The 23,172-nt window shown below is 39.4% G+C and overlaps 1 protein-coding gene across 1 annotated transcript in view; it reads left to right on the forward strand.

Moving 5' to 3' along the window:
• Positions 1-23,172, forward strand: part of MID1 (midline 1) — a 123,904-nt gene that overhangs the window by 63,270 nt on the left and 37,462 nt on the right. Inside the window, exon 3 of the mRNA XM_048494098.1 lies at positions 21,768-21,863. Coding sequence (XP_048350055.1) covers positions 21,768-21,863 — 96 coding nt within the window. The remainder of the gene's footprint in view (positions 1-21,767; positions 21,864-23,172) is intronic.

A 23,172-nucleotide genomic window follows, 5' to 3' on the forward strand; every position in this document is an offset into this window, starting at 1 on the left:
CTGAGCTTTTCTCCTTGATTTCAATGTCAAAGTTTAAACTGAACAAAGGAAAGGAAAACAATCCATCGACCTTTCTAAAAGCATTTACCTGAGTTGTTTTTTTTGTTAACGTTGGGTACTGAGGTTGCTGATTCTAAATCTGGATATTTTCTTGTGGAACTAAATTAGATTTATACAACATATTCAGTTTTAAGCACATATGAGTAAACGGTTTGAACACAGTGCACATCTACTGTATTTGATCTTGACAATTTTATCAACAAGTTGTTTTGTGATTTAAACATTTTGCATACCGCTATGGACAAGTGTGTATCAAGTTATTTTCTTATGTTTGATTAGGTACATTATCTTTAAAGCTGGCCACATCTTTAAACTAGTGAACTAGAGAGGGTGAAGTGTTTTAAAACTGTATCTAGCATGTAATAAGGTAAGGAAAACAAGATATGGATAATATTCTTGGCATAGCCTATGCTTTTTTATGGAGCCAGTACAAAGAATATCAGTCTTTCTTAACCTTCAATGGATTTCATTGTTACCAGTTTTTTTTTTTACTATACCTACACAGATCCACATCCTTTACCCAACATATTTCTTCTTCTTGGTGTATTACTAATGCAGACGTGGGAACGTACAACAAAGAGAGATAGAACCCCAGCTCCTGCAATTTGAAAACTGCCATTGTAGGAGAGAGAGTGATGTTCCACATGTACAGACTCCAGTCTTGATGATTCTACTGCATATGTGTACATGTAAAGTAGGGGAAGATCAACATTTATTTATTACAAAAGATATATCTCGTCTTTCTGCTCAAGCAGAAAGTGGCTACCAATTAAAGGTGGCTACCAATTAAAAGCAGGTGGCTACCAATTAAAAGCAGCAGGTGGCTACCAATTAAAAGCAGAAAATTATAAAACACATTATAAAAGTAGTTAAAACTAAAAAAAGGTACAAAAACTATAAAATATCCGTTATTGCAAGACTCTACTCTTACAAGGGATGGATACTGTTTCTATTGGCTTTGTCACTGATCTACTGAAGAACAGGCAACCTCATGAGTTTTCCAGGAAAGTGGTGTTCAGAGGTGATTTGCCATTGCCTACCTCTGTGTGGACTGAGAGAGTTTTGAAAGAAATCCCAAGGTCACCCAGCAGGCTTAATGCGGAGGAGGGGGAATCAAACTCAGATCTCCAGATTAAAATCTGCTGCTCTTAACCAGAACGCTACACTGGGCATTTTTATTTTGTGTTTTCTCCATGGAGCTCAGGGGAGAGTTACATCAGTTTATCTTCTTTCATGTTACACTGACAACAACCTTGTGAACTAAGTTAGGCTGACAGAGAATTACTGATCCAAAGACATTCCACCTTCATAGCACAGTGGGCATCTTAACCTGGGTATCCCAGATACCAGTCTAAAACTTCCACCTTTACACCATGGAATATGCAGTGAATAGGGCCTGTGAAGACTTCTAGAGTATGGGATGAGTGGCACAAAATTCTTCCCCCACTTTGGTGAGTCATTTAATATGTCATTCAATCCTTCATAAGAACATAAGAACATAAGAACTAGCCTGCTGGATCAGACCAGAGTCCATCTAGTCCAGCATTCTGCTACTCGCAGTGGCCCACCAGGTGCCTTTGGGAGCTCACATGCAGGATGTGAAAGCAATGGCCTTCTGCTGCTGCTGCTCCTGAGCACCTGGTCTGCTAAGGCATTAGCAATCTGAGATCAAGGAGGATCAAGATTGGTAGCCATAGATTGACTTCTCCTCCATAAATCTGTCCAAGCCCTTTTTAAAGCTATCCAGGTTAGTGGCCATCACCACCTCCTGTGGCAGCATATTCCAAACACCAATCACACGTTGCGTGAAGAAGTGTTTCCTTTTATTAGTCCTAATTCTTCCCCCCAGCATTTTCAATGAATGCCCCCTGGTTCTAGTATTGTGAGAAAGAGAGAAAAATTTCTCTCTGTCAACATTTTCTACCCCATGCATAATTTTATAGACTTCAATCATATCCCCCCTCAGACGTCTCCTCTCCAAACTAAAGAGTCCCAAACGCTTCCTCTAACAATACAATCCTAAGAACATTTCCTTGGGAACAAGCCCATTGAATAGGCATGAGTAGGATTACTCTATTGACTAACTCTCTCTCTGCAAAAATACTTACTGGTAGTGATCCTAATCAAGTAGGTGTGGTGGTGGAAAAATGCCATCAAGTTGCAGCCAACTTATGGTGACCTCGTAGGGTTTTCAAGGCATGAGACATTCAGAGGTGGTTTGTCATTGCCTGTCTCTGTGTAGGTTGAGAAAGTTCTAAGAGAAGTGTGATTGGCCCACAGTCACCCATCATGTGGATGAACAGGGACTCAAACCCAAGTTTTCCGAATTAGTGTCTGCAACTCTTAACCATTAGACCACTCTGGCTCCAATTCATCAGTTACTTCTATGCAATCCCTATTGATATGAAATTAGCTTCCATTTATTGCACTGGATGAAACACATAAGATCTTGATATGTTATATTCTTTGCACTGGATTGTGAGGCTGGAGTGGTGTACAAATTTTATAAATAAAGTGCAGTACAGTTCTTAACAGAGTTACTCATTCAACTAAAATCAGTATGTTAAGGGTGTAATTCTGTTTTGGGGACTTGATTCTGAGGTATTACAAGATTGCATTATTGGTGTCAAACTGAAATCAGATAAAGACACTCATTAATATTAATGAAAAACTACAAACATGTAGAACATGAGCTAATTATAAAATATAAAATGTGAAATATTCTGAATTATAAAGCTGTGCACCATGCATATGTCATCAATGCAGAAAGCATATGGTTTACCTCCAGTAGCAACCTAATGTATCTCATTTATTGACAATGGACACTTATTTACAAATAATAGTACAGATGAACCAAAATACAGTTCACATTTACGTACATTGGAAATACTAAGAATTGAGCTGGTCTCAGTTTCTTACAAGCCAGGAATTGGAGCATTTCTTTCTCCCCTTCAAGCTATTAGCACATTTCCTGTCCCGGTCCAGTTACAATGCACTCTGTTTGCCTACATGGTGTTTTATTTTAAGAAAGGAATACAATCAGACTTGAGGAAAATCTGATGTCTTATGCTCTAATAAAGCATGCCAGCCTGCACTTCTACAAGTCCTGGAGATGCACAAGATAATGTAGCAGGACAGTATGGATTAGACACATGTCATCTCTTCGCTCCATGCAGTTTATGGTGACCTTTACATAACCTTGACCTCCTAATGCAAGAACAGACACATTTTTGAATTGAAGACAGTACATGTATGTGTACATATACACAAATTACAAAAACAAATAATCTCTTCAGTAAGTTAGTATGTGCCAAGCATTAGATCATATGGTAACACTATGTAGTATGTAGCTAAATAAATAATAATGAAAATGTTAAGAAATTTTACCCATATATTTGAGTTTTTTGCATATCTATATAAAAATAAACTCTGTGTGTGTGTGTGTTTGTGAAACAAAATGTAATAAATTTTTATTTTGCACTTAAATTAATAAACAGGCCCCATTAGTAGCTCTTCTGTCCATATGGTAACATTTGCAAAATGATATTGCATTATGATTATTAGTGATAAGTTATGTGAGGCTGGAATTGTAATGAAAGGCTAACAGCCAGCTAAGGAACTGGCAGCTGTGATATTAAACAAAATATTATTAATAATAATAATAATAATAACAACAACAACAACAACAAAGCACTGCACGGCCAATTTCTGGAGAAAATCAAAGACAAGGTGGATAACGAAAAGACCTGGCTGTGGTTAACAACTGGAACTCTGAAAAAGGAAACTGAATCCCTGATTTTAGCTGCCCAAGAGCAAGCCATTAGAACAAATTCAATCAAGGCCAAAATAGAAAAATCCTCAAATGATGCAAAATGCAGATTGTGCAAAGAAGCTGATGAAACTGTAGATTATGTCTTCAGCTGCTGCAGAAAGATTGCCCAGACTGAGTACAAACAGAGACACAACTCCGTGACCAAGATGATCCACTGGAATTTATGCAAGAATTACAACATAAGAACAGCTAAGAACTGGTGGGAACATTGTCCAGAGAAAGTAATGGAAAATGAGAATGTCAAGATCCTGTGGGACTTTCAATCCAAACGGACAAAGTGTTGGAAACACAATACACCAGACATCACCGTGATTGAGGACAAGAGTGACCATCATCGACATAGCAGTCCCCGTGACAGTGCAGGGTCACTGAAAAAGAACACGAGAAGATCACTAGATACTGCGATTTGAAAATTGAGCTTCAGCGTCTATGGCACAAACCAGCTGAGGTCGTCCCAGTGGTAATCGGCACGCTCGGCACCATCCCAAAAACACTAGGGCAGCACTTGAAACATCTTCGAATTGACAAAATTAACATCTGTCAAATTCAAAAGGCAGCCCTGTTGGGATCTGCACAAATATTACGCTGATACATTACAACTTCCTAGGCCTCTGAGTGAGGCTCGAATTGTAATGAAGGCAAACAACCAGCTAAAGATCTGGCAGCTGTGAAATCTATGATGATGATGGTGGTGGTGGTGGTGATGGGGGTGATGGTGATGGTGGTGGTGGTGGTGGTGATTCTGCTGCTGCTGCTGCTGCTGCTGCTGCTGCTGCTGCTGCTGCTGCTGCTGCTGCTGCTGCTGCTGCTGCTGCTGCTGCTGCTGCTGCTGCTGCTGCTTGGGAAGTGTCCGACGTGTGATGTAATACAAAATCCAGGATATTGATCTTGTTTGCTGTGTATAACTGTTTTGTATCAATATAATAATAATAATCATCATCATCATCATCATCATCATCATCATCCCCACATAGACACCCTCTTGTTGTGAGGAAGGGGCTTGTGTGCTTTGATGACGGTGAGAGCTATGCTGGAAGTATACTACTTGAAGGATCTCCCAAGCTAGACAGTTCTCAACCTGGAAACCAGACTAAGAATGTCACCAACCCATACAATACGATGAAACAAATGAAAAATAATTCCATACTGCATCAATCATTGCATGGGTTAACAAGGGCCCCATCACATGCTAACGTCCCTGGGCATGCATCAACAAGTTGGCTACAAGTGGACCAACCATTGAAAAGAAGTATAATGTGCAACAAAATCATACCATCATGGTCTGTTATTACAACTGAGAGCCAGAAAAAAGAGGATACTTGAAGTGAATGTGCAAACTGTGGAAACAATAATACTCCAATTTGATTATCACTGAGCAAAGACTGACAGATCAAAGGTGATTAACATCATATGGAATAAAGTTTTCACAGAAATAGAATTGGAAGAAATCCATAAAAACTGTGAAAAGAAATCAACTGTAACACCAGAAGAAATAACAGTGATAACACCAGAAACGTCAGGAGATATAATCGTAGACCTGCCAGGTGAAAATGCCAGTAGAGGAGAGGGAATAATAGTGCAACCACCAGAGAAAGTCCCCATGGGAACAACTGATGATTGAAAGTCAAAAAGAACAAAGGGAAAAGACCATCAAATATTCCCAATCAAATGAGGAAAGTCAATGGCTGCCAGCATTGAAAACGGTGCCCAAAAAAGACCAAAGTGGAAATTCTGACTGAAACAGTAGATCAAAAAGCTAAAATCAGATGCCAGTAACTTGAAAAATATGAAAGAACAAAGGTTGAAGAATGGCAAGATCATGAAAGAACTAATTAAAAGGGACTGGCTAGACACTAGAACAATTGAAGAAGTGCTAGAGATCACCAAACAAATAATAGCCGCAGTGAGAAAAATTGAAAGATAAAAAGCAAGAAACATCCAGTACAGACAAAATCAGCAATTTCAATCAGACCAAAGGCGTTTCTACGAAAGCATCAATACAAAGAACAATGTTGAAAGCAGAAAACTAGAGAAAAAATGCAGCATTCTGGTTTTGGAAAGATCTGTGGGAAAACGAGAAGGATTACAACAAGAAGGCACAATGGGTAAAAGATTTTGAGAAAGGTGTTGACACAAAACAAATTCAGGAACTGGAAACAACAACTGGTATGATAAAACATCGAATCAAGAAAGTGAAAAATTGGACAGCACCTGGGCATCATCAACTGCATGGCTTCTGGCCCAAATAACTAACCAGTTGGCACCCAACCAAGCAAGCAAGCTTTTATTTGCATATAGAACAGTACAGATGGGTTACAAAAGGCAAATTTGAAACAATCTCCAGGTAAAATAATAATAATAATAATAGAGAATCTCTTAATAACAGAGTGACACAACAATATTTAAAAGAACAGAGCTATCTTTTAGGGTATATAATTTCTAGTAAAAACTTGGCCATCAATTCACAAACTTCAGGATCAGAATTATTTAGCAAGTATAAGATCTTTTGAGCATCTGATATCCTGTATCTTCATATTTTCCCCTAATTCCCTCATATTTAGTGCAATGGAAGTGGCAGTGGGCTAAAGATTCCAGTTTATTTAAGTTTTAGGAGCAGAATTTCTTCGTTCCCTCTGTTTTTTTAAATCTACCATATAGCAGCACTGAGGGCAGAACAGTAAATCTAGCCATTGCTATGGCTCTCCTAAGGATAGGGTTCACCATTATGCATGTATAATCTGCTATGCATCCCTGTTTGAAAGGTATCGAGGAGCTAAGGAGTAAACATGTTTTGGATGCTGCTGCAAATAGGTTTTGAGATTCTGTTTCTAGTAATCTTTTTTCCAAATTATTATAGGCTTCAGCAAGGGACAACATACCCAAAGATTCGATAGAAATGCTAATTTCCTCAAATTTGTTGGTAATTAATGGGAGCCAGTTAGAAAATTTGGGTTCGGTTATCATTAAATATAAATAGCTTGAAGGGTCTTTGAAAATGGATGCACAGCCAGAACCTAAAAGTTCTCAACCAAGCTTTTGTTTCCAAAGTTGATTGTCCAGCTTCTAAACACAATGCCACATAGGGCCAGTTTGTACCCGATAATGGACAAGCAGTTCAGTGAAACCATGCAAATTGGTGAAATTGATGAATGGCTAACAACTGGGAAGACATACTAAATTTAGAACAATCCAGCCAAAAGGACAGTTCCTATAAACTACAGACCAACAACATATTTATTTATTTATTTCATGCTGGTCATCGGCATAGTAGCGGATAACATCAAACTGGTCATCGGCATAGTAGCGGATAACATCATGGACTACTTGGAAGTGAATAACATCCTGATTGTGGAACAAAATGAGGAGCAGGAGTACAAAAGATCAACTCCTGATAAACAAAATGATAATGGAGAACTGCAAGAATCGAAGAACAAATTTGCATATAGTTTGGATTGGTTACACGAAGGCATTCGACTCACTGTTGTTACCATTACCACTGACCTGAGCATCATGAAGCAGGTGAAAAAAGGCTCCGTCCCCACCTACCAATCTGATAAAAGCCCTCAACATTTATTCTTTGCCCCCAAACGACAACCAGCTAATTCCATGATTTTGTAAGGTCCATGGGTGGGTCTGCAGCAGGTGGCAAAAAAACCCTGCTGCACAAGGGTGTGGCAGCAATAAATAGCCTTTCCCTGCTGCTCCCCCACTGGGTGGCTGTATTACACCTCAGCTAATCTATTCTCAAGCTTCATTTGAAGCTGGACTGGGGCAAATTAATCAACAGTTCAAAGTTCAGACATCATTACTGTTACAGTTTTCTACTGATTAGCCACCCAGTTTTATTTTTGGTCTGCAAGGGAGGCCACCCAAGGCCATACCCTGTTTCTCCGAAAATAAGATATCCCCTGTAAATAAAACATACCAGAGGTTTTGCTGAAGTGCTAAATATAAGGCATCCCCCGAAAGTAAGACTACCGGTGGCAAAGTTTTTGTTTGGAAGCATGTGCGCCCCAAACCCCTCCCCATTCCTGCCTCGCCTGGCCCCACCCCAACAGACTGGTTTGTGATGACAACTACTGTACAGTATATAATAAATGTTCCTTTTTTTGTTCAACAATAAATGTGAATTCTTCATGGAAAAATAAGACATCCCCTGAAAATAAGACGTAGTGGATCTTTGGGAGCAAAAATTAATATAAGACACTGTCTTATTTTTGGAGAAACAAGATACAATGCATATTGTGTGTGTCTGCTGTCAAGTTGCATAACCCCAGTACCCTAGGAGAAAAACTCCTAGGTTCCCTAGAACCCCCTTTTAAAAGGAGATCTTCTGTATAAAAAAGAGAAGCTTCTTTCCACTGGAGAAAAGCACCATTATTTGTAGAATGGATCTGTGTAATCCATCTGCATAAATGCAAATACAAACAAATGTTAGGAACAGAAAAACTACTGGAGCACATGCAGAGATGTACTGCTGAATCCATTAGAATAAAGTCCAGCTAGACTTTTTTGGCGGCTGTTCATACCTGTCACAATATTATGTTATACTATTTGACTCATACCCAGCCCAAGGGGACTAAAACAACTTAATGTATTTGAACCACAAAAATGTAGACCAACTGAAACTACATTTTTCCTTATGTAATGCACATTCAGATGGTTCTGTGTCAGTTTCTCAAAAATACTGTATTAATTGTGATCCTGAAAGAGCCTAATTTGCCTTGCTGCCCAGCAATGACTCAATCTGTTAGTAATGTGTGATGTTCAGAGGTTCAGCAACAAATGAATACAACTGGATTATATCTGGTTTTTATAAGTTTGTCAAATTGCCTTACGCAAACTGTAGTTAATTGTTACTTTTTAAATCCTGGCTAAGGTTGGTTTTGTATAGAAGAGCAAATGGGAATTATAGCTGAGGGTATTTTCTTATCTTGGAGATTCCAGCCTTTCTTGAGGTTTACTGACCTCCATACTCTTTAGCCCGCATGGCTTTATCACCTCACAGCTGAACTGCTGATGTGCTCTAAACTCAATACTTCCCCTCAGCAGTAATTTGAGGGCTGCAGCTGGTTCAGGATGCTTCAAGTCATTTAGTATGAGGACACATAGTAGACACATCATACCTGTTTTTAGGAAACTGTACTAAATACTGGGTGTCATGTTTAATCTGTGACTTTGTTACTTCCATGTAAGGGTATGGGACCAGGTACTGGGAGAGTTATCTTTAGCTGATGGAACCAAGCTACATGTTACACCTGGTCAATTCTTTTTTTTAAAAATCTTAGGCCCAGTTTACTGCAACTTCTCTCTGTAGGAACTCTTTATTCTGCACAAAGATCTCTGTGCATTTCACACACTGCTTTATAAAAAGGATCTAAAATACATGTTAAAATGTATTTTTAAAAAAATAAAAAGCTAAATTACAGGGAATAATAACTAAAGACAACACAATATAATTTCAGCATGAACTGAGCATGAAACGTATTCCCAGAAGCTATATTGTGTTCTGACCCGTTCACACAGAAATTATACTGTACTGTTTTTATTCTTCAGTTTTTAATTATATATGTTTTTGATCATCTGATGAAGCAGCATGCAAAACACATCAAGATTGTTGTGTGGAATATAATTTTTAAAATTACATGGAAGCATCTCTTCTCTACTCTGTCTATTAATATTATGAGAGTTATTCATTATGATGTATTCTGATATCTCAGTAGAACATAGTCGTCAGTAAATAAATGTCAGTTTTGTCATTGAGGTATGCTCTTTAGAATTACAGTTAAGGATTTCTCTGGTTCTTGGTACGCTAAACAATCAGTAATGTATTGAAGACACTAAATGTGGAATACGTCACTATAAATACTAAATGTATCAGAAAGCTGGAGTATGCGTTTGCAGAGACCAAGAAAGAGAAAAAAAGAATTTTGTGGGGTTCTTGAACTTATCTACTATGGTAGACACTGTTAAAATTATTCTATAAGCAGGAAGATTTTTTAATATGTTGACAACACACACACACATTATTCTGTTGAATGTTAAACTATAGTAACTGTTCTTTAAATATCTGTACTGGAAGCTGTGCTGGAGACTACTTGGAAACCTTTAATTAAAATTTGTTCCTTAACAGCTCTTGAAAATATTGAAACATTCAAGAGTATTAAGGAAAGGTTAAAATAAATCTGCTTAGTCCTCCAAGATTTTACTCTAAACCCATAATCAAATTAAGATGTTGAAGTCCACATCACACTTTAATGATTATCACACATTCTCTAGTTAACCGTTACTGACTTCTAACATTGATAGAATAAGAACTTTTCTGTGAGCCTCAACTGATCTCTATCACTCTACCCACCTCTGACAAAGGAGGGATGGCAATTCTGTCGTCTCTGAGGTGACTGTATGGCAGCCTAACTGGCCACATGGTGACTTTATACGGGTTAATTAATATATAATATATTTTAGTAAGTGAGAATCCACAACAGCATGGTTTAATACATTTCCCAGCTGCCTTATGTTAATACATTTGTTAAGGTAGCTTCAGTCAGATGCAGCAGGACAGCTGGGGCAGTATGCAACACTACTGCTTGTGCTGGGGGAAGAGAAGTATCAGAAGGGTTGAAAATAAGATAGTCTTTCCCTCCAGAAACATCCCCCTAGGTGGTATAGGTGATAAAGTGCTCAGGTTGAGTGCTGGCTGCCCTCAAACTTTAATAGCAAGGAGGTGAAAATTTAAACAACCCCCACTCCTGCTGTTCAGAAATGTTGTGGGCAGACTGCCAGACCTCTAACTGAGTTCTTATACTATGAGTAGAGAGTAAAGGATTTTTGTCGAAGTTGGGAACAGGAAAGGGTATTAATAATGTCTTTCTCAGTCATGAAACTTTCTCCAACACAAAAGAGATACTGCTGCTCCTTTCTTCAGTATCTATAGATGGAATGGAGAATCTCTCTGAGTTAGTGAGACCTCTGAGAAACTTGGAAAGCAGAATGACATCTCATTTCCCTCCCCCCACCCCCCAAGCTTTCTGAGGACCAAACTAAGGACTGACTGATGGACACTGCCAGCATTTTAGTGTTAAACTTTGGCCATTTAATGTCACTGTCAGTGGCTGGATCAGCATGGTGTGATGGTACTCTTGTCTCCCATCCCACCTTTTCAGTGCCAAAATGCCCTGTTTCAGAACTTGGAGATTTGAGGGGGGGGGGGGCTGAAAGTTTGAAGAGGTGAAGATCACCAGTAGAGTATAATTCTGCAGAGTCCACTTTCCAAAGCAGACATTTTCTCCCGGGGAGCTGATCTCTGTAGTCACAAAGAGGAAGCACATCGGGACAAGATTTCTTGTCCCAACATGCTTTCGGTCCCACCACATGCCCCAGCAATGTTGGGTGATCAATCAGCCAATGGGTATTTTTCCACTTGCATGAATGTTTGTCCCAGTGTGCAGAAGATTTCCTCTGGTTTGCAGTTGACCACATTTTGCTGCTCTATTAATCAATGCTGGGTGTGAGGGGGAGGGGTGCATTTCTGTTTCATTGTTGCAGAGTAGATGTTGGGGAAGGATAACAAATGGTAGTGAGTGTACAAATTTTGTTTCCCCTTCAAAACGTCTACAAACTTTAGGGGACCTGACCAGGTTAATTCTACTGTTTTGTGTCTTCAGCATTCCATATCCTTGGACTATATTTAGTACTTATTGATCAAGTTTGTGGAGGGGAGGAGTCTTTGATTTTTGTTTAACATACGAAGTCATTTTTCTCCATGCCTGGAGAGTGCTCCCAAAGGTGTAGATACCCAGTACCTTGTGTTGTTATGCAGTCATTGTGTTTTGCGTGAGACCAGCCACATTACTATTTGATCCAATGTGGTTTTATGAAGTATGTTTTAAATTGTTGGCCACTTTTGTGGCCCTTGTAAGGATAAAAAAGAGTTAAAAATGTAAGTAAATAAATATGATGTTTGTTGGTATGAATGGATTGATTTCCTGGTTGGAAGGGAATGGATGTGTGAGCACCAAGGGCAAACCATTGCTTAGGACTGGGTGCCTGGGAACAGTGCAGAATAGCTTTTACTTTTCATTTTGTGGGGTTTCGTGTCGAATATAGTAGGTCAGCGAACGCATAACTAATCACTTCTCGAAGAAATGCATTAAGTAGAAACAGTCTTTTCTGAGGATAATGTGATTTTAAAGCCAATAAGGAAAGAAGTGGCAGCGTCGGCCAAAAACATTTATCAAAGCTTTTTTGTGTTCTTCTCTCTGCATAATCACTTAATTGCCTCTGCTTTTCCTAATACTTTATGTAAAACCTAATAAGAAAAATCAGTATGGTACTTTATGGCATACAGAGAAAAAATATTAATTTAAACTGCAATCACATGATAACAGCCCTGAGAGTAATGGCTCTTTTATATTCTATTTTTAAAAAAAATAGTTTTAGCCTTTTAGTTCAGTGTTTTTTTTTTAGGTTGTTTGCCCTTTGGACAGTTCTGTAATGATAGAATTGTCTTCTCTTCAGCTGTGTCAATAGCTGTGTTGTCGCTTTTCATCATTATGAATAACAAGCTTTGGACAGTCAGAGCCTGAGTTAAATTGATACAATGCAAAAATTGCAAAGGTAATAGTTCTGTGGAAGAGAGACTGCAGTGTGCACTGAAATAGTACAAAATTATATAGCACGAACCTCAGCATTTGCTGAATCAAAGACCATGTAAGACGTCCAACTCCAAAGGACAAAGTTTAAGAACTGGCAGAAGAGTAGAAAAAAGTTAGATGAATCCTGACTTCATGGTATTGTTCAGATATAGTTTACAGGGTTCTGGGAGAACCTGTTGCAGACTAAAAGCTGTAAAGTCTGAACATCGATTTAGTTATTCTAACGTCACTATACTGTGAGTTTCATATATAGCATCACACCCTACAATGGAGATCCCCAGCCTGTGGGCACATTTGGAATTCTGACATGGCATGATGACCCCAGCAATAAATTGGCTGATACAAAATAGCTGCCACTGGACAGAGAGCCAGCCATAAAATGATTGCCACAGCTTAACTTCTGTAACACAGTGTAGATTAGGGGTCCCCAGCCTTTTTGAGGCTGTGGGTTCATTTGATTTTCTGACAGCATGGTGGGTGCAGCAACAAAATGGCTACTACAGGAGGCGGACCCAGCCACAAAATGATTACCACAGCTTAACTTCAGTAACAAATTCTAGATCCTTGTGCTATGGTGGCAGCTGCACAGCCAATAAAATCTCCAGTAGTCAGTTAAAAGTCTTTATGGGGAAAAGTCTTGAATGTCCCCACCACTTTCAAAAAACCACTTGACAGATGCCATAAAATGTGTTGCCAAGTGCCATGGCACCCATGGGCATTAGGTTGGGAATTCTTGTGCTATGGTGGCAGCTGCTGCCAAAGCAACACTGAAAAACTCTCACAACTAATCAAATCTCCAATAGTCAAGTCAAAAACTTTGCTGGGCAAAAACCCTACCTGGCCCCACCCACTTTATTAAAACACTTGGCATGTTCCAGATGTCACAAATGAATTAAGGTCGTGCTTGCTTACTCCCTCTTTTTTAAACCCAGTCCTACCATTATTACATACTGATCAAGGTCCTACTCTGCCACCTGTATACTGTACAAAGTTACTTTTCAATAACTGGCTCTTAATTGATTTAAAAGACAAAATACTTTTGTTCTTTGAGTTAAAGATATGCCAGGTTGAAAAGTGTAATTGTAAATTATTCAAAATACATATATTCTTCTATGGAGCTTAGAATGGTTTATCTAGGATGATCAAGCCGTGTTCTCTGAAGACACATAAAAATACCTCCCTTTCTTCCATAAAGTGGTTGCATCACTGTCATTAGATCTAGGAACTGGAAGTCTGCAAAAAGGGATCTCAGTCACATTCAACTTCCCTTTCCCTGAAAGTCTCTGCTGACTATTCAGGAAAACTTCTGAAGAAAATTCCATTCATGTGACATGAATGTTTTGTTAAACCATGGTTGTATTTTTTAAAAAATCTTGATACCACAGTGGATCATGCATTTGCATTCAAATTTGCTTGTGAATTTATAAGTGCATTTCTCATCAGATTTACGAATACGGTGCTTATTTAGATGCTAGAGCTAAGGTTCCAGTTCAGCAAGCCTGGAAAATCTGTATCTCATTCTCTGTCTAAAAATGGGGAAACCATGTGAAGTATGTTTTTATGTTTCCTTTTGTGGTTTGAGGAATGAGTACTACTAGTTGCTTTTTTTCTGAATCATCAGTAATTGGAAAGGAAATATATTAACATAATTTGTTCTTGCTGGGATTTAAGTACGTCCGGGTGTAAGATGTGGAAAGTATGTCAGTTATTTTAAATACATTGTCTAAGTTTAAATAATGTTATAAAAAAATCTCAGAAACCAAACAGATCATCCATGATGTATGTGTGCCATGTTTCACCAGTCACATTGTGGTTCACAGCATTCAGGAGTGTACTTAGTCTGTGCAGCCGAAGTCACTGCTTGCCTGGGCCATTTCAGCTTTCTGGCAGAATAAGAAATGACTTCCTTCGAGTTGATGGCTGCAGGAGAATAGCAGCAGACATGTTGGTTCAAGCCTGATTTCCCACTCTCTGGAAGCCTGTCATATGCTGAATACTTAAGGGGAAAAGACAAAGATTAGGGAAAGAATTGGAGCAGATGAGATTTTGCTCTTCATTTAAAAGCAGGACTGGAGAAACCTGATTATGCATAACCTCATATGTAAAGCAGAAATGGGAATGGGTGTCTTTTTTAAAAATAAAAAAACATTTTGGCAAAAGGCAGTAGGTCACACTCTTTGCTTAGTCTTATCTCACAGTGTAAAGTATGTACTTTTTTTCTCCAAGCAAGCTCAGTACAACCTGAACAGTAGGAAGTAATTTAAATTAGGCATGACCTGCAGAAACATGCTGAAACAAGGGGAGGCTGTGAGACACTTAGGCCAGTGATGTTAGTTTCAGTCTGCACTGGAAGCAATGTCAGTGAGTTGTAAGGGCCTCCAGGGATGTTCTGGTATTTAGACAAAACTATGGCAAACTCCTTTTTTACAGTAGAGTTTTGCCCAAATTCCCAATCATTTCTGGTGTACACCAAAAGTGATGTCACTGTGTTAGGATACAACTGCCATCCATTCCCATTTTTACAGCCATTTCTCCCCCAACAGCCAGCCTATCGGTGGTGGACAGCGCCTGTTAGGAGTGGGAAATTGCTGTAGCATTAGGATCTGGCAGCCTTAGACACCAACCTCCCAATGGGTCCTGAAGTTCTCTTGCAATCAGAAATGACTACACAGATTGCCCTGACCTGGGTGGCTCAGGCTAACCCAATTTCATCAGATCTCTGAAGGTAATCAATGTCAGCCCTGGTTAGTACTTAAGTTGGAGGCCACCATAGAACTCCAGGATCGCACACAGAGGCAGACAATGGCAAATCACCTCTGAATATCTCCTGCCTTGAAAACCCTACAGGGTCTCTTTAAGTTGTTTGTAATTCAATGGCACTTTCCACTACCACCACACTGATCACTTCACCTAAAGAAAATGGCACGTTTGGAGGGTGAAGTCTGTGGCATCACATCCTTGTTGAATTCTCTCCTCTTTCCAAAATCCATCTTGTCCAGGTACCAGTCTCCAAAACCTCAGGAATTCCTCCAAGCCAGAGTTGACAACCCTAGCTTAACAACTCTTAACAACTATACTAAACCAGCTTTTATGTTCCTTAAGGTAATAATTGTTTTAAACTGTGATAATATCAGCATGAACTGTGATTGCAAAAGTGATTTTACTAGACAGCACCATAATAAAGGCAAAGTAACACCCAAAGATAAAATTTAAAGAAAATGAAGTAGCACCAAATTAAAGGTCTAAAAGGCAGAAAGTCAGCTGCAGGAGCAAATTCTAGCAAAAGGATTAAATGTTTGCAAAGAGCTGAAGAAGGGCATAATGGAATTTAATTATTTTTTAAAGTCTTTCTAGGAAAGAGGCACTTGGGAGAAAAGAATTCCATTGGTAAAAAAAAAGCAGATTAAATTACTGGTGATTCAGCACTGAACTGAAAGGACACTGAGTTCCTTTCAACAGGAAAAATGTTGCGCATGATGAGTATCACCCTTTTTCTTATAAGAAATAAACCGCCTATTCTTTGTGTAATTTTGTTTGAGTGGCCTAAGAGACATATTGGTCTAGAATAAATAAAGGCTCTATCGTGTTCCTGTGTCAATAAAGCGTTAATGACATTTTTCAGTAGCATTTTATTTTGCAGTACAAGTTAAATGTTATTAGTGTTCCTGTTTTCTTCAGTCATGCTGTACATGTACAGTCATGCTGTACATGGATGTAGGAGTCCAAAACCAAAGCCAATAAATAAGGCACAGGAAAGGATCAGAGCAAGAACAACAGACTTTTCTTATGATATGGAGAAGAAGAGTTTGGATTTATACCCAACTCAAGGTAGCCTACAAACTCCTTTCCCTTCCTCTCCCCACAACAGATACCTTGTGACGTAGGTGGGGCTGAGAGAGTCCCGAAGAACTGTGACTAGCACAAGGACACCCAGCAGGAGTGTAGAAATGCGGAAACACATCTGGTTCACAAGTTAAGCATCTACCACTCAGGTGGATGAATGGGGAATCAAACCTGGTTATCCAGATTAGAATACATCTACTCTTAACCACTACACCACACTGGCTCTCATATGTGACCTATGTATTCTTGGATGTACAATTCTAGTCCCTGGGGTTCTTATCACTTATTATCCCTTTTTGCTGTTGTTACCAAATGAAAAAGAACATAAATATCCATAAAAAGTATGGTAGCACATATGCTCAGAACTTGGCTATAGGCAGCCCCTAGAAAGTAACTGTTGTAATTTATTTATTTATTTATTTATTTATTTATTTATTTATTTATTTATTTATTTATTATTGTTCCACTTTTATACCGCCCTCCCCCGGAGGGCACAAGGCGGTTATGTATTCACTACATATCCTGCAGTTGTTTGCTTTGCACTGGGGTGGTTTGCTTTGCACTGGGTGGTTTGCTTTGCACTCAGGGCGGTTATGTATTCACTACATATCCTGCATTTGTTTGCTTTGCACTGGGGTTTTCCTGCAGTTTTCCATTTACACATTTCCATTCTCCTCCTGCAAAGTGTCCCTCATCATTTTGCCCGCCTCCACTTTCTTGCTGTTTTCATGAAACATTCCTGTGCAAAGGTTACCCGGTGCCCCCCCCCTTTTTTGCCATCTTTGGTCTAGCATTACTTTGCTAGGCCATGTCACAGGGTTTTACGGGGTCTATTGATCCAGCAGTAGATTTTCAGCATTAAAATATATTTTTAAAGGACTTTCTGATAGTTCTGAAATGGTGGCCTGAAGAATGGGAAGAATTGCTATGTTGTGGATGGGGAAGATGGGCAGGAACAAAAAACCCCAAAGAATGCTTAACTCATAGTGATCTGTATTGTCGAAGGCTTTCACGGCTGGAATCACTGGGGTGCTGTGTGGTTTCTGGACTGTATGGCCGTGTTCTAGCAGCATTCTCTCGTGATGTTTTGCCTGCATTTGTGGCTGGCATCTTCAGAGGATCTGATAGTATGAAAGCAAGTGGAGTATATATACCTGTTGGAGTATCCAGGGTAGGGGAAAGAACCATTGTCTGTTAACAAGTAAAGGGTGCAAATAGCAAGCTAGATTTACATGTGTTGAGTGGGATCCACCCATTAGCATGTGAGTAGCAATGAAGATAGCAAGGTCAATAGGTGAGGTCATCTGAATAGAAGTAACCTGGCCTTTGTTCTTTTTGTTTGTGTTCCCACACAAACACATGATGACTATAGATAGTAACAAATCAACTTTGCTATCTTCATAGACTTTGCTTCATAGACTTTGCTACAAATCAACTTTGCTATCTTCATAGACTTTGCTATCTTCATTGTTACTCACATGCTAATGGGTGGATCCCACTCAACACATGTAAATCTAGCTTGCTAATTGTACCCTTTACTTGTTAACAGACAATGGTTCTTTCCCCCACCCTGGATACTCCAACAGGTATATATACTCCACTTGTTTTCCTACTATCAGATCCTCTGAAGATGCCAGCCACAGATGCAGGCAAAACATCAGGAGAGAATGCTGCTAGAACACAGCCATACAGCCCAGAAACCACACAGCACCTCATGGTGATCTCTTTCACAGGAAAAGGAAAGGAGATTGGCATGTGTTTCTTCAGGGAGAAAGTCGCACTTTAAGAGCTTTCAAAAACTTGCAGGAATTCTCTGATATAAGGGCAGGGTGACTGCCGAAGAGGGCAAAATGTGTGCATAACCAAGAATCAAAACCAAAAGGAATGTACACTTAAAGTGAAGGAGACCACACATATATAAAAACATTTTTTTTGCCAAGATAGTGCCTGTGAAGAAACTGCTGTGTGGGGAAAAATGACAGACTGCATGTAGCATTGGCCATTTTATGCTTGAAGAATTATGAGAATCAAAATATGAAAGTGTAGCAACAATTTTATACCAGGGTCTTAACAGAAGTTCAATATCCCTTGATTCTTCACAAAATAGAAATGTCCAGTTATCACCACAGTGGTCATATAAGATAATTCACATGTGTATTTAAGTGAAATGAATTATCATAGAAACCATTTCTGAAGTGCAAGTTAAAAAATGTATGATGCTTTTATTGCTGATTTTTGTTACTGTGCTGCATGTACTATTTATATCAGCCTCGTTCCACAGCAGAGATCTCTGAGGAGAAAAGGATTATAGAGAAAAATCTTGTTATAGAAAGTTGATTGCTTTGCCAGAGAAAGAAGCACAACATTAGCGAGCAAGAACAGCACAATAAACACTTCTAATTTTTAACAGATTTTCCTCTGAAATGGGTTGGAAGTAAAACTTCCTTCAAGGTCTTCACATCAAGAGCATTCATATGAAATTGCAGTGAATAATAGGGACTTCCCATAGGTGTACACATGAAAATTCTTTTAAAAGACTCTAGAATTCTACCTGCAACTCAACTAAACTGACCATGTATAATCTCCTTGGTTTTTAATCAATTGATATCTAAAAATACACACATTTTAAGAATTTGAAATCAGTATAAATGCATTCCTTTTGTCTATAGTTTTGTTCTGCTTTGCATATGTCATCAGCTTTTTTCTCACAAATCACCCAAAATATTTGTAAAATATTTTCAGTCCCCTCCTTCACCATGATGTTTGTTCGCACTCACCCCCCTGAAACAATTCATGGCTTCTGAGGGGTTTCCCCCTTTATTGTGTTATTTGGTCAACTGATGCTTTAGTGCTTCTTGCTGCAATTTTCTATAGCTCCTACAATCGATGCTTCAAAGATTTACCCCCCCCATAAAAAAACACACAGAAATTATGAAAAGAAACAAGCGAGGGAGAACAGAGTGAACTCAGTGTTGTGAAAAAATGGGGACGAGGAGGAAGTTTGGGGATGACACAGAGGTGTGGAAAATGTAGTAAGATCACATAGCAAGTGAAAATGTTTTGAAAGTGTTTCAGGTTAAAGAATCATTTTAAAAGGGGATTCATTTAAAACATTGTTGGAAAGTAAGGAGGAAAAAACAATGTGGAATTCCATGGAGGAAATGTTTTATTTCCTGCCTAAAAACATTTTAAACGAATCCCCTTTTAAAGGTTGTCCGGGAGTCGCCGTGACAGCTCGTCCCAGACTCCTTAAGCCGGGGGGCGGGGGCGGCTGGGAGCCGGCAGCTGGACCCAGCAATGGCCTGCCCTCCATGGAGGGCACTGGGAAGAGAGGCGGGTGGAGGAGGGGAAGCTGTCACCAGGCTGCCTCAGCTGAGGCCTCACTGGCCAGGGCAGCTGAGAGCAGGGCGAGGCTGGGAACGCCCCAGAAGCCCCAGCGAGGGCTTATAAGGCGGGAATTGACGGGCGGGTGAGGCTTGGCACAACGGGTCGTGGGAGGGCGTTGTGGAAGCTGGGAGGTAGAGGCAAAGCAGAAGGAGGAAGCGTGGGAAGAGGGGGCCGGAGGGTAGCGAGGGCTCGACCCAGCGGAGAAGGGAGAGAGAGGGAAGAGAGAGAGGATGGAGAAATGAAGAAGGAGAGGAACGGAGGGGAGTGTGGAAAGCAAGGAGATTGGAGGAAGGAAGGAGGAGAGGCAGAGCAGGGACGGCTTTGGGGGCAGACAACCAACAGCCTGGTGGGAGGCCGTTTACTGGTGGGAGGGAGACTGGCGGCGACACTCTAGCAGACGGGCTGGGAACCCGGGCCTAGGGTAGGGAGTGCCTACTGCGGAAAGGGAGGGTGCTTCTCCCACCCGGCCCGTTGGCACCCTGTGGTTCAGGCAGCTGGCTTCATTGGGAGCTCCAAAGACCCGGGGCTATTGACGAGGAGACCAACACCTCGGAAAGGGACGGTGGGACGGCTTGTCAGCCCCGCCCACAGGAGAGGGAGGGAGATCGCCACAAAGGTTTTAAAATATTTGTGTGGAAAGGGCCATAGCTACGTAGTCTGTTGCAGAAAAAAATGAAAAGCAGACTTCTAGCAACTTCAAGCCTGAGCACTGAACCCAAATGATAGTGAGCAGAGTTCCAGGTGTGTAGTGGTTCGTTCCTCTTCCTGCCTACTGTGCTCCCCGCCAATGTTGTTCCTGGAAGTGCGAGGGCTCTCAGATACACTATAGAATGAGACAGGTGAAGGGTTTGCAGTGGAAAATCAGTTCAGATTTCTCTCCAAATACATGAGTGGAAGTAACCTCATAAGAATGGCCTTTGGATGCAACAGGTTTATTCTGAGTAAGTTTTCATGGGCTAAAGTCAGATGTTATAAAGTATGTCTATATCCCATTTTCCTCCCCTGTGGAGACCCCAAATGGGTTACATAGTTTTCCTCTCCTCGATTTTATCCTCATAACAACCCTGTGAGGTAGATTAGACTGAGAATGTGTCACTGCCCTAAGGTCACCCAGAAAATATCCATAATACAGTGGAGATTCAAATGTCTTCCCAGATCCTACTCTGACAATCTAACCACAACAGGGATCCCCAATTTTTTAAAGACCATGGGTACTTGGAATTCTGACACAGCATGGAAAGAACAGGCACAAAATGACTGCCACAAAATAGCTACTGGAAAAGGTAAGATTATCCATAAAATGGCTACTGAAGCTCACCTTCAATCGTCTATGTGCTATGGTGACAATTACTGCCAAAGCAATTTTAAAAAATCTGCACCCCAAATCAAATCTCCAATAAGCATGAAGAATCCTTATGAGGTAAAAGCCCCACCTGCCCCCATTCACTTTTTAAAAACACTTAGTGGGTACCAGGAAATGTATTTATGGGCACCATTACAAGGTCATCATTTTGGGATCCCGCCACTACACTATTCACACAAAGCTATAGAAGGGGGAAGTGTAAGTTTTGTGATCATAAAGAGGACAGTGATACATTTGTAAAGTACTCCAACATTATTGGCATTATTGTATTATTGTTTTTAACTTTTGTATGGCTCTATTTTAACTGTTTATAAAATGATTGTTGTAACCCACCCTGAGCCCTGTGAGGATAGGGCGAGATATAAATTTGAATAAATAAATAAATAAAATTATTTATTTTTTATTTATTAGATTTCTAATGATATATATTAGATGTCCAATGCCATATATTGATATATTAATGACTAAATACCAGACAGTAGCATCCAAGACTGCCCAAATATAAACTGATTTACAAGACTGTTAGTTTCATCAGATGGATAACTTTCCATGTACTCATCTGATTGCTGTTATCAATGGTGTAAAATAGTAAATTATTTTTCTCTGTATTCTCTTTTTTCCCTAGCAAAATTTGGAAAGTAATCTCACTAACCTTATCAAGAGAAATACTGAACTGGAAACACTTTTGGCTAAATTAATTCAAACCTGCCAACATGTTGAGGTAAGTGTTTTTTTCTAGACTGGAGCATTTAATATCTAGAAGTATATTTATTTAAACAAGCAAAAACTGTGATGTTCCAATTCAATCAATCAGCAACATGTTCATTTTAGTTGTTGCTTCTATTAAAATATTTTCAATTAATGTAATGCTATGAAAAATACCTGACTTTATTTTCCAATGCACAAGATTATGATAGTTTAAATTTAATATCAAATATGTTTCAAATGACTTGGACACCTCCTGCAGATTTCTGTATAATAAGTTTACACTGTCAGGCTATCAGTGGGATGGTATATAAATCAATCAACAACCTTTTATTGGCATAGTGGGATAGTATATCCGTATATCTCTGAATTCCAGTTTCAGTTGCTATCATAAGCAATCTGCAGACTGGCTTTTGGGTTGTGCTATAAGAATGTCACACAAATTAGGAAATATGCAAACCAACAAATGTATGTGCAAAGTCCACAAACACGAGGGGTTTCGTTAACAGAATGATAATTCTCAATTAAATGAGATTTGTATGGTTGCATTGAACTAATCATATTTTCTGTGTCATTGTAAAAAAGCTTTATAAAGCATGTTCTGCAAAAGATATAGCCTGAAGTGTTTCTTTCTATTTCAATCGATAAATAGGTTTACGCCCTCAGAAAACTTTTTAGACAGAGAATATCCATTCAAGAAGGCCTTAGTATAAAGAACTGAGTATTTGACTTGTGAATACCTGAAGTTGTTGAATGTTCATTGTGGCTCAATATTAATTGAAAACTCTCATTTTCTAAAAGCTCTTGAAATGACCTTTCAGTTTCAGTTGATTGTGGTGTATCAGTGACCCCTCATTGCTGAAGTCCATAGCTTCCAGTTATGCCATTTGGGGGATTTAATTAATGGCACAGAATGGTAAGCTGCAGTACTGCAGTCAAAAGTTCTACTCACAATCTGAGTTCAATCCTGATGGAAGTTATTTCAGGTAGCCAGTTCAAGGTTGACTTAGCCTTCCATACCTCTGAGGTTGGTAACATGAGTACCCAGCTTGCTAGGGGTAAAATGTCAATGGCTGAGGAAGGCAATGGCAAACCATCCCATAAACATTGTCTGGTAAACATCGTGATGTGCTGTCACCCCATGGGTCAATGGGTTTGCACAGGGGATAATCTTTTCTTTTTTAAGTCATTGTACTTCTCACATATGCAACATAAAAAGTGTGTGAACACTTTTAGGATTGACATTTAAATGGTACTTAAACCATGCTCCTATGGGCTGAATTCCTCTTTGTAATTTCTGTTGTGTATATAAGATTTTTCTTCTC

Source organism: Sphaerodactylus townsendi, linkage group LG04 (genome assembly GCF_021028975.2).
Source record: "Sphaerodactylus townsendi isolate TG3544 linkage group LG04, MPM_Stown_v2.3, whole genome shotgun sequence".
In the NCBI taxonomy this organism is placed as follows: domain Eukaryota; kingdom Metazoa; phylum Chordata; class Lepidosauria; order Squamata; family Sphaerodactylidae; genus Sphaerodactylus; species Sphaerodactylus townsendi.